The sequence below is a fragment of the Sinocyclocheilus rhinocerous genome, unplaced genomic scaffold, assembly GCF_001515625.1.
Source record: "Sinocyclocheilus rhinocerous isolate Xijiao unplaced genomic scaffold, SAMN03320098_v1.1 scaffold470, whole genome shotgun sequence".
Lineage (NCBI taxonomy): Eukaryota > Metazoa > Chordata > Actinopteri > Cypriniformes > Cyprinidae > Sinocyclocheilus > Sinocyclocheilus rhinocerous.
This window is the reverse complement of record NW_015637537.1, coordinates 85,897-99,190: the sequence shown is the minus strand read 5'-3', so window position 1 is coordinate 99,190 and position 13,294 is coordinate 85,897. Positions and strand designations below refer to the sequence as shown.

General features: G+C 37.0%; 1 protein-coding gene across 1 annotated transcript in view; it reads right to left on the bottom strand.

The window, feature by feature from the left end:
- Positions 1-13,294, bottom strand: part of LOC107748975 (espin-like) — a 70,659-nt gene that overhangs the window by 30,853 nt on the left and 26,512 nt on the right. The window contains exons 8-10 of the mRNA XM_016564014.1: positions 12,986-13,110; positions 9,038-9,133; positions 8,386-8,588 (exon numbers count right to left, since the gene is read on the bottom strand). Coding sequence (XP_016419500.1) covers positions 8,386-8,588; positions 9,038-9,133; positions 12,986-13,110 — 424 coding nt within the window. The remainder of the gene's footprint in view (positions 1-8,385; positions 8,589-9,037; positions 9,134-12,985; positions 13,111-13,294) is intronic.

Genomic DNA, 13,294 nt, shown 5'->3' with positions numbered 1-13,294 from the left:
GTTAGTTTTCACGAGACTCACCGGCGCATGCGCAACGCTGACCTCATACGTCATCCTCCGTGTAGGACTGTTGGCGCAAGCTACATGAATATGGATATTTTTCTTACAAAAACACATCGATTCGCTACAGGACGCCTTTGTTCACCCCCCGGAGCCGTGTGAGGCACTTTTTATTATGGATGGATGCGCTTTATTTCACTTCTTTTGGACTGATGAACTGCAACACCCGCTGAGTGCCATTAAACAGCTTGAAAGATCTAAGACCATTTTTAATATAACTCCGATTGGATTCATCTGAAAGAAGGAAGTCAAATACGCCTAGGATCGCTTGAGGGTTAGTAAATAATAGGCTAATTTTCATTTTTGTGTGAACTATCCCTTTAATATAACTAGCAAAAAGATTATCACTACATTGGTATGTGTACAGTTATTGTGTTTTATATAAAGCAGCATGCAGCATAAATAAAGTCATGTTTTTGGCCCATCTTTGACCTAACCACAGACTCTAATCTTCAGTGCAATGATAACCTTCAAAACTTTAACACAGCAGAAGCAACTTTAAATCCTGACAAAACAGAACATTATCACTTACACTCACACATTTTTATTTATATAATTCGTGTAAAAACACATTTCATAACACTCCATTTTAACATTTACTCTCCTTATTAGGGTTGCAAAAAGGTGGACAATTTCCAGTAAATTTTGGAAACATTCCAGAAATTTTGGAAACTTTTCAGGATTTTTTGGAATATTCCAGGGATTTTTGGAAAGTTTCCGAAAATTTACAGGACATTTTCCACCCCTTTGCAACCATACTCCTTATACAGTCTAAAGCAAAGCATGATGGGAACTAGGTAAACTGTTTTAATCATTTAATTTTTTATTATTATTATTTTACAGTGGGCATGGTGGATTATATAAATATATTAAATATATTAAACATTTTATTGAATATATTAAATACATGAAAATATACTAGAACATGGGTAAGTGACAAATAATGTCTATGAACTGTTTTACCAACATCACAATTTTAGGTTTAAATTCTTATATATGTCAGGGAGTGTATATTTTAGACATCTAATGACTATTTTACACCATCAATTTGTAGCAAATACATTATGTAGTCTCTCAAATATTATGTGCTTATAAAAATAAAACAAAAAACTATTAATTGTTATAATACAGGAAATGTTTAACATAGTTCTAGATGAATTATAGCATGTCACACTGAGGAAACTATTGTCACTGAAATGTCATGTCACCTTCACATATTTGAATACTGTCCTCCTGCCCACACACACGCCATAAAAAAGTGGTTATATTGACTTTTTATGAGACGGGCATTAGAAATGTCAGTGTGAAATTTGTCATATAATTTGTCAGACAAAATTCTCCTTCACTGTTTGAAAATGGAACAAACCACTGCTATTTTTTAAACACAATTCTAGGACAAGAAGAAATCTGAATTTTCATCCCATATTGCTTCAGGCAATCCTGACACATTAAGCCACATAAACTCTTAATAATTCCCATTGTGTTCATGTGGCAAAGCCTAACGTGACTCCAGCTGATTTGCCTGAAAACAAAAAGACTTTTCATGGCACAAAAGCTGAACTTAACATAGATTTCTAAGCTTCACAGAGGCAAATAACACAGCAGGCTACAAGAGAGACCGGCTGACCCCTTGAATGCTGTTTCAGTGTCAATGCACCGAATGGTTTCACTTTCTGCAGCCGTCACTCACTTGTGTATGATATCGAATCTTCATCACTGATCTAAAACCAGTTTTATCCACCTGCCTTTAGGAGTACGGAAATGTCATCACAGCAATCACGGATGCGGTTTCGAGAGTTTCTAGAAATAAAAAAAAAAAAAAAAAATTAAGGTACCTTTCGTATAATAATAAATAACAAAACAATACATTTCGGTCAAACAAAAGCAATATTGATTTCTATATTGATATCGATCTCTATCTGAAAGCAAATACACCCAATATAAAAACAACCATGACAAAGAATTTGAATTCTGTCATCTGTGGCTTTTTATTTCTCACGCCGGCCCTGAGGATGGTATTATCCATTCATGTCCTTCCAGCATCCAATTTGCATTGTTGTCTAAAGCACTGTCCTCCCTGCAGAGTTACTCCCAGTGTAACTCGAGTCAGCCCAGTGCAGATGGTTTGATTATCATACCTCAGGGAAATCGCTGCTTGAAAGGCTAGCTGACCTCTATACAATGTGGATGGACCTGAGCCTATTTCAAACCTGCTGAATTTTTCATCACCAGTCACCAATACGTATTCTTCAGGCTTCTGCATCGTGCAGCGACTCATCTAAAGATCTAAAGCATGCTCAGTAACGTTAGCTGAAGCTCAATTGAGTGAAGAACATGAATGCAGTGCTGTTCATGCATTTGAATGTTTATCTGAGTCTGCATGCAATGCATTTGAAAGGTTTTCTAGGTTATCACAGTAGACAAGCAACCCGAGGCTACTGATCTTACGTAACTCAACACAAATAATAAACACACAGCCGTTGCATAGACAATTATATAATTACACACAAAGCTGAAGTATCCCAAGTCAACCAAACCAGCACAGTTTTAACTCCTACCGCCAGTATTACTTCATCACAAAATAACACTGAATTGCAGTCTTACCCTTTCCGACTGCCCTTATTTCTTCCCACAGTGCTGTCACCCTACGCAAAGCTTTAAACCGAGAGCCGGTAGATGCTCAGGTGTCACTAGATCTCCATTCTGCTGTGCCTCATTCTACCTGACGCTCGCTTTGCCTTTCCCCGCCCCTCAGCCTCCCACCAAACAATCACGTCCCAGAGCGATGACTTCACTGCTCACCTGTTATCCAACCACAGGTCACAGCACTCGTGGTCTCTTATGCAAAGCATTGTGACACAGTGGCCAAGCATGGCCGCTCCGGCTCGGCTTTCTCACCGGTCGAAGGATTGCATTATGCACACCGGCCACCAAAGAGAATCTGATTACAAATAAACACGTTCAAAGGTAGCTGATTTATGGAAATAGCAAGCGGCAGTGGGTGATAAGACTGCAGCAGAGCCGTGTGGATTAAAAATGAAACGCAATGTGACTCTGCTGTTAAAGTGTATCAGAGTTATATCAAATGAAGAACATTACATTTAAACCCAAGAGAGAATCCAGGTGGACTTGTATAGCATTCCAGTGTATGTGGAGCGAATCATAGCCTAATATGGGCCTGAGTTAGTAAATGCTGTGGTATTCAAATACATTAGAGCTCTATAAACAAACTAACCTTAAGTGAGCCGAACTAGACTAAACACAACCCAGAAATGTGCCAGTATGCGGCTGCTATGCATACTTATGTTATATACCCATGGTACCCAAGGAAGAGGATGTTTTTCCTTGAGCACACAGTGTTTCTTTCAATGTTCTGCCTTCTAAATAATGATACAGTCAATATTTGAGGGAGAATAAACAGCCTATATTATATTTCTCTCTGCATATATGAGTTTTACGCCTCTTCATGTAACATGAGCATAACAGATCTTTGTATTTCATTATATTTTTTTTGTATCTATGTTGATGACAAAACAGATCATCTCATGAGAAAAATTTTCAAATTGAAATCTTTGGCATCTTGGAAAATTGTGTGACATTGTTGAGATCTCTTATAAGACTAAAGATGCTAAACACTCTCTTTGCTCTGCATTTAATCCTATTGTGGTCTCAAAAAAAAGAAAAAAGAAATGTCAAACTGTGATGTGCTTGCACCACCTGAAAAGAAAGCACATATAATCTGTTAAACTAGTGTTTGATTGACAGCTCTAAATCCCGCCTCACATTCAGCCCCTCCCAACAGCATCAGCTGCTCTGCAGCCTAAAGTCTTTGACCATAAAAGGAAAAGCAGACTGCATATGGTTTGAGGCGACAGATTCTAGTAGTTTTCTTCATGACTTATTGAAGTATTTATTTCATTAGAAGTTGTATGTATTTCAGCTCATTAGAGTTCATTATGGACTGGATTAAGTCAGTCTAGGTCATATAATATCACTATAATGCACTTATACACTGTAAAAAAATTAAATAAAAGCTACTACATATTTTTCAGTTTACAGGACTTTTGAGTAACACAAAGACACACGTAGACTATATGTATAAATTTGTACTTGCCATGATGAATTACAGGCCGAATCAGGTATTTTGCATTTAGTGAATGTACAAATTCAAACTGGCAAAACAAAGTAGTGTTACTTACAATTACGAAGACAGTAGTTGAAAGATCTTTCAGAAAAATCTGCATTATGTTGCCTTGATGTTTTTAACTTTTCAACCATATCTATTTAACATTGCATTAAAATGGAGGTTCAAGGCATTTCAAAGGGTTTAGCAGAAATACAGGTTGCAATTTATGTTTAGAGTCTATATGTTCATAAATATTAATATTTTAACATTTATTCCAGTGTATTGTCCATAGACTGGTGCACAGCAGTGCATGACTGTAAATGCCACCTTTTTTTTTTTTTACAGGTATTGAGATCTGAGGGATATATTTGTATTTGCATCTGTGCCATATGATAATGATCATCTGCTAAAAAGTGGGGGATTTTCTAAAGTTATGAAGGCTGCCACATCCTTAGGTTATGCTAAACTTATGGGGCCAGACTCAACATTGTTCTGCGTCTCAGTGGAAGAGATACTGTCTGAGAGAAGACAGTGGGTCATTTTGGGGGTCAGAAGTCATGGACTGGGTCTAGCTGAAGGTTTCATTACGCCTTGAATAAAGTAATAATGAATGACAAAACTTTACCTGCACTGCTTAAGTGCTTCAAACTGGAGAGCTGAATTCATCATAAAATGTGTGGTGAAGCAAGCCAATGAAAATGAATCAAAATTACATTCAGACGCGTCAAGATACTTTTGGGGGCCTCTGAATACTTATATTAATTGCATACTAAGTGAAGTGTTAAATTCTGCTGTGTTTCTCATCAGTTAGTCCAGCAACCATCCAAACAAGTTTGGATGGGAAGATCTGAGCTACTACTTCAAATACTTAACATGCAAACATAGAAGACAAAAAGTGCATTATCTGCTCTTCATACTCCAACAATAGTACTGCAACACAGCTGAACTCCCTGTAATGATCAGAGAATGTGTGTGTTGGGATGTGCTAGCAGCTTCTGACAGTTTAATTAGTTAAATTAATGTCAAGTCCATCATGCAGCACATCATTACAGCTTTTGGGAGGTCAGCTCGGCTAATGGAAGCCCTCATTAACGAGAACACAAAAGTAGCATTGTGATTTTGTCTATATGAGTGTGTGAGTCCATTCCGTGTGTGTGCACCTGCTCTGGGCTTTGATTAGCGAGCACAGGGCTGTTTTTTAACGCACAGATTGAGGTTTGTTGGCCAGACAACAGAAGATACATTGCTAGTCTGATTCTTTCTAATGGCCACTGTGCACCACTGTGTGTTATTTATGAGAAACCGCTGTGATTAAGTTCATGTACGATAAATTAGACCATATTGTGCTGCTTTACTGTCAAAGCTAACCGAGGTGTTATTTTACACCTACATATGTATTCCATGCCAATTAAAAAAGGATGAGCTGACGGTAAGTGTGTGTTAATTAGACGTTTCAGTGTTAAATCCACAGGGAATGTTTTGCTATTATAGGCCTATACACAGAATGACTAAAGCTCTATGGATTATTTAGTTACACAGGGATGCAAGCTGGTCTTTGTAATTAAGTGAGCTGTATAATCATCATATCATATTGCCTGAATGCACTTATTTGAACTTTTTAAGACGTTCAGTCATTAACATCACAATGGTGGTTGAAATTTCCCAAAATATTCTGAAATCTAACTAAAGATTTTAATACCTAGTCATTTTAAAGATAACTTGAAACGGCATTCACAAACCAGTTTACTTCTGTATTGCGACGTATTTTACAGAATGCATTGTGAAAGCTAAAAAATTAAAAATAAATAAAATAAGGTTACACCTTTAGTTTGGGGACCAGTTCTCACTTTTTCCTTAATAAACTCCTAATTTGCTGCATATTAATAGTTAGTAAAGTAGTTGTTAAGTTTATGCATGGGGTAGGATTAGGGATGAAGAATAAGGCATTAATATGTGCTTTATAAGTACTAATAATCAGCCAATATGCTAGTAATATGCATGCGAATTGGTCTCTAAAGTGTTACCAAAAATAAATAAATAATTAACGATGAAGGATAAGTCAAAACTAGATTATAAATATACATTTCATGATACAAGTCGTTTCAAAGCAGCTTTATAGAAAATGATGCTAATGTTTATAATATCTTCATGCCTTATAGTCTAATTTAGCAGATCAGAGCTGGACGATAATATAGTTTACATGTTGCAATGATAAAATCAATCAAGCACGCCCTACGTGAGCACAGTCTACCGTATGCATGCAGATACTCACACAGGGCAGTATATTTAAGACAACGCAAGTACTCTACCTCAATCGATTCTGTGAGTTATGTCTCTTGTGCACTTCACATGAGTAGTGCTATTTTGCGTGCCATGCAGAGTTGCCTATGAGCATTTTAAATCAGTCTCCGTTTCAGCTGGACTGTCTTTGTGTTGTGGGTGGTAGAAGAAGTCATTTGCAGTTCTGTTCTGATCGTGAGCCTGACATGCATGAGAGACAATACGATGCACGAATCCTGGATTATAGATTGATGCACTCTTGTTCACTATTGTACAGCATTTTCTGTAAAGGCTTTTAGGCTTTTATGCTATACTGTCCATTAGTACAATATGATTCCATTATATTCTGTGAATAAACAATGTGTTTCAGGTCTTTAGTCGTCATGGCTTCGTATCTGTTTGGTCAACAGCAACACATCAGATGATGACTCACTAGAGGCCCCGTGCGCTGCATTTATGGTGCTCAGAACTAAGCGCTAAACAAAATAAACTATGATCTTTTTAAAGGGGTCATGAAATGCATGTTCAGATCTTTATATATGTTTCTAGAGGTTAGTTTATAAAGGCTTTTTGCATCAAAAAATTCAAATATTTGTAAAAATGATCATTTTCCATTCTTTCCATCATCTCTCTCACAAACACAAGCAAGCACCAATGCTGTGAATGAAGTTTGTATGTATGTTTAAACCACACAAAAGAAAATGAACCAATGCAACCACAACTGTCTATAATCTGTATAAATATAATATTATTATTATAACATACGGTATATACCTAATACTGGTACATTATAAAACTTACAGCTATATGATAAACTATATGATATGTTAAGTACAACTAAGAAAAGAGTGTGTTGCAAAATGATACAAACAAAAACATTCTTGTTAAATCACTCAGGCAAAAAAAAAATATATATATATAATAATAATAATAAAAAAAAAAGATAAACTTCAGCCATGCATTTCTAATAGATTAATCTTTTCGAAGGGTATGCACAGTTTTTGGAGGCTCAGTCTGTCTACATCCAGGGACAGAACAACGTCAGACTTTCTTATTCCACATCTTGCTTTAGTGATTGATTGACAGACATGGGTTATTAAAAGCACACTGCCTTGATTTACATACGCAGGTTAAGGGGAGTGTAGAGGACAAACGTGACATCACGAATGGGGTGATTTCAAATTCTGGCATTTCAGAAGTGTGGACAACAAAAACATTGTATTTTAAACTGGAATCAGGGATAATATCTTTCATTGAATCTACAGTAAGTAGATCCACTTCAGCTAATTACTCTTCAGCAGTGATGTTACAGATCTACCACAAAAACCGAAGGTCAAAGATGAAAATAATAAATTCTGCATACTTGTTTCTCTGATGCATAAGGTCTATAGACAACATTAATCATTTTTAAATTTGTCAATATTGGATGAGAATTGTTCGATACTGTATATTTTATTGTGAACTTTTGTTTTCTGCCTGTACAAGGTATTGTGAATGTAACAATAGCAGAGCTGTGTGTTCATTACAAAAAAGGGAAGGAGACCACGAACAGAAAAAGAGAGCTATCATAACATTCAGAATTGGAAAGTCCCGGTTTTTTCGTTATAAGTGCCAAACGCTTTTTTGAGTCTAAAATGTGTTTGTTGATATTTTTATAAGTACACTTGCATAAAGATGCCCTCAGAGTTAACAGATATGAACTTGAGTCACAAACTACAATTTAGATTTCATTTCTACAGCAGTCACAGATTTCAGGAATGAGCCGTTGGGAACTGGGGAGGGGATTCTAAAAGTACATTTTTATACTTTAGTAAGCGGAATAGAACACTGAACTCTTATATTTTTATAAGATGAAAGAAAATGCAGGATATTACAACTTTATGACTGATTTTTTTTTTTTAAGAAAATATATAGCATACCTCGTTTTTGACTACATCATTGTCGACTCGGCGAAGGTTCCTCTTCACCTTCAGGTACTCTGATGGAGGAGGGGGAGGGGGAAATGTTGGAGGGGGCGGCAGGTGTGCAGGATGTTCCTTTGCATTCTGGGAACTGTCTGCTACATCAGGGTTCAGCATGTCCATATAGGCCTGCATGTCTGTAATGGCTGAATCTTCACCTCCTGCAATAAAACACATTTCTTTAATCATTTATTAAGACAAACATCACCCAGACAGACAGACAGACTTAGATTACAAGCAAGATGTATTCTATATTTATGAACGGTATTCACAAGTGCTGCTCCAATCATGAGGTCATATACACTATAATAATCAAAAGTCTGGGCACACCTCATTTGTTATTATTACCACTGATCCACAATTAAGAATAACAATCTTCAAAATTAGTCTTCAAAATTAGTCTTCAAAAAGTCTTCAAAATTATAAACATAAATGGAAGTATGGAAATTATGTAGTGATAAAAAATGTTAGAAAAAAGGTTTTACGATCATTGAAAGATTAAAATCATAACATATTTCAGTCAGGATATTTTTGTCTGGTAGTGAAAGTATAATCATGTACGGCTCTGTTGTATATGGATGTCCTAAATGTGTCCACTAGAGGACATTACTGGGACGTTCCTTTGCATTCTGGGAACTGTCTGCTACATCAGGGTTCAGCATGTCCATATAGGCCTGCATGTCTGTAATGGCCGAATCTTCACCTCCTGCAATAAAACACATTTCTTTAATCATTTATTAAGACAAACATCACCCAGACAGACAGACAGACTTAGATTACAAGCAAGATGTATTCTATATTTATGAACGGTATTCACAAGTGCTGCTAAGGTTTTACGATCATTGAAAGATTAAAATCATAACATATTTCAGTCAGGATATTTTTGTCTGGTAGTGAAAGTATAATCATGTACGGCTCTGTTGTATATGGATGTCCTAAATGTGTCCACTAGAGGACATTACTGGGACGCCTCACAGCAGGTTGCCTGGACAACGCTATGGGAACATTGTTCTGAATGAGTTCTGCTTCAGCGAGCTCAACTTTTCCCACCATTGTTAATATAATGCTTCAAACACACTGCATTGAGCAAACGTATGCGCTGAGAAGGTGGGCTATTGTCAATTTAGAGGGGGGAGATCAAAACACACAGCAATGCAGGAAGAGAACATTTTGTATCAAGTTAATTAGGAGATTTTGAATGAATTTCAATAGACAGTCTGAATTCATTTGATCAAAAATACAGTAAAAACAGTAATATCGTTACAATTTAAAATAACTGTTTCCTGTTTTCATATATTTTAAAATGTATTCCTGTGCGGACAAGGCTGAATTTTTCTCCAGTCTTCAGTGTCACATGATTCATTAATTATTCTAATATATGGATTTGCTGCTCAAGAAACATTTCTTATTATTATCAATGTTGGAAACAATTGTGCTGCTTCATATTTTTGTGTAAACCATGATACATTTTTTCAGGATTCTTGATGAATAGAAAGTTAAAAAAAACAGCATTCAGTCACACTTTAGTTTAAGGACCAATTCTCACTATTAACTATTAACTATGACTGTTAAGTCATTAAGGGATCATTAAGGGGTCTAAAATATGATAACACAGAATAAGGCATTAATATGTGTCAATAATATGCATGCTAATAAGCAACCAAATAATAGTGAGAATTGGTCCCTAAACTAAAGTGTTACCCAGCATGCGTTTGAAATATACTCTAAATCTCTTTTCTAAAATTATGAATGTATTTACTGTCAGTTTTCATCAACTCAATGCATCCTTGCTGAATAAAAGTATACATTTCTTTAAAAAAATGTTACTGACCCCAAACTTATATATCACTGATTCTTGAGACATGGGACAAAACATGTCCAGCAATTGGAACTGCTATTAGGTTTAAACATGAAAATATTTTCAATTGTAAATGTTATGGGGGATTAATAATAGAATGTATTTAACACAAGTATCCCCTTCAGTATATTTTTTATCATTATTATATCAAATCTATGACACGTATTGTCTTCTCACAATCTCACTACATCTAAAACAGTGTGTCCACAGAGAAGGTGTTAATCATTAATTTGCTATAAAATGGATTCGAAATGTTTTTTTTTTTTAATGATGAAAAAGAGCTTGTTTTATCAAAAGCAACACGTAATAATATCTAATATTAAAGCAAGGTTGTTTTTCAATGACACATGCGTGTTTCATAAGGTTTCAAAGTTGTGTCCCCACTTTTTGTCAACACCTTCAGACATTCATTAAAATGTAATAAAATCAGGGTACTGTATATCAGGGGCAGCTGTCACTCTAAACGTGCCACATTCCTCCTCTGCAGAGTACATCAGTGTCAGACAGGCTCTGGTAAGCTTTATGGGTTTAGAATATTTTAAATCCTGATGTTAATATATAACACAAACATACATTTCTATACATAATACAGTTCATTTGTATTCTGATGACAATGGCTACTGTTAACTGTTTGGTTACCAACATTCTTCAAAATATCTTCTTTTGTGTTCAGCACAACTTCAGCAGGTTTAGAACAACTTGAGTGTCAGTAAATGACGACAACATTTTCATTTTTGGGGAAACAATCCCTTTAAAGATGCCTGTAAGTGTTTTTGTTTGTTTGTTTGTTTGCTTGTTTGTTTGTTGTTGTTGTTGTTGTTGTTGTTGTTGTTTTGCAATAGTCCTTGTGTTGCAAACTCTTTCATTGTGATTAAGGCAGAGAATTCCTTTAATTACACAAAGGTTAATTACAGGCAGTAGTAACAAATGAGGAATATCTTCTTTTGTGTTCAGCACAACTTCAGCAGGTTTAGAACAACTTGAGTGTCAGTAAATGACGACAACATTTTCATTTTTGGGGAAACAATCCCTTTAAAGATGCCTGTAAGTGTTTTTGTTTGTTTGTTTGTTTGTTTTTTGTTGTTGATGTTGTTTTGCAATAGTCCTTGTGTTGCAAACTCTTTCATTGTGATTAAGGCAGAGAATTCCTTTAATTACAATTAGGTTAATTACAGGCAGTAGTAACAAATGAGACTGCAGCAGATGAGGGGGTGTGAAACCACATCACTACAGTGGAGACATGCAGTTCTCTACATATTATCAAGAATCTACTGAACCTAATTAATGGTGCACTTAGTTATTTTTCCTTATTAAAGTTTTACACGTTAAGAACTAAACAGTACTTTAAATAATTTGCTAACCCTGTAAAGCCTGAAATATGAAATCATAGATCTTTATGACACTATAGCAGACTACTTATGCATAAATGTCAGTCATCATTTATCAACTCCTCGTATGATGATACTTAGTTTTATGATCAAAGCCCTGTATTTATTGTGGGGACAAAACATATAATGCAAGGCAAAACAATGATGATTGAGAGATACAGTGCTAAGGTAATGTAATGTTACTACACTTCTAGTGAAGTTAACCTGTGGCAAATTCATTTGAATGAGTATAATTTGGAAAGGCACACTCGTCTTCATTGGACTAACAGCTGAAAATGCATATCAGAGCAAAAACCAAGCCCTAAGATAAAAAAACTGCCTGTAGAGCTCAGAAACAGGATTGCATCAAGCCACACATCTGGGGAAGAGTTCAGAAAAAAATTTGGCTGCATTGAAAGTTCACAGAAGCATGTAGTCTCTGTTACCCTTAATGGAAGAAGTTTGGAACAAGCAGAACTCTTCCTAGAGCTGGACTCCTGGCCAAACTGATCAATTGATGGAGAAGGGCTTTGGATAGAGTGGTGACCAAGAAGCTGATGCTCACTCTAGTTGAGCTTCATGATCACATGTGGAGATAGGAGAAACCTACAGAAGGACAAACATCACTGCAACACTCCACCAATCTGTGCTTTATGGCGGTGTGGCAAGACTCAATCCTTTCCTCAGTGGAGACACATGAAAACACACTTGGAATTCGCAACAAAGCACCTAAAGGACCCCCAGATTGTGAGAAACAAGATTCTCTGATCTGATGAACCTCAATTTCAAGCATCATGTTTGAAGGAAACAAGGCACTGCTCATCACCTGCAGGGTACCATCCCAAAAGTAAAGTGTGCTGGTAGCAGCCTCATGCTGACCAAAATATAGAGATAGCCTTAATGAAAACCTAGTCCAGAGCATTCAGAACCTCAGACTGGGCAGAAGGTTCACCTTCCAACAGGACAATGACCCTAAGCCCACAGCAAGAGTGGCTTATAGACAACTCTGTAAATGTCCTTGAGTGGCCCAGCCAGAGCCTTGGCTTGAACCCAATCAAATATTGCTGGAGAAACCTGAAAATGTGTGTCTGCCCCCATCCAACCTGACAGAGCTTGAGAGGTGAAGAGGTGAGGAGAAGAAAGGCAGACAATTGTCAAATGCTGATGTGAAAAGCGTGTCACATCATACCCAGAAAAGACTTGAGTCTGTAAAGGTGTGTCAGCAAACACATGGGACACAAGGTAAGTCAATACAACAGCAGGTTTATGGAAGATTGACTCCCAGGAGATAACTTATCTCCTTCCTTCTCCGTAGCTGAGTCGGACCTCTCACTCTCTGGAATGGGTTTAGGGACAGCATTTCTTGGAACGGATTCCTGAACTGGAGCAGGCATGGTACCAGATGTAGGAACTGGAGAGCGCTCCTGGCTTAACTCTGTGTCGAACGCCGGATCCAGGCTGCGCCCAGGTAGAGGAGCGAGGAACACTAGAGTGCGCGGAGGAGCAGACACTGGGAGGCGCTCTGGAGGAGCGGACACTTGAGGGTGCTCTGGAGGAGCGGGCACTGGAGGGCGCCTTTGTAGGAGAAGACACTGGAGGGCGCTCTGGAGGAGCAGGCATTGGAGGGTGCTCTGGAGGAGCG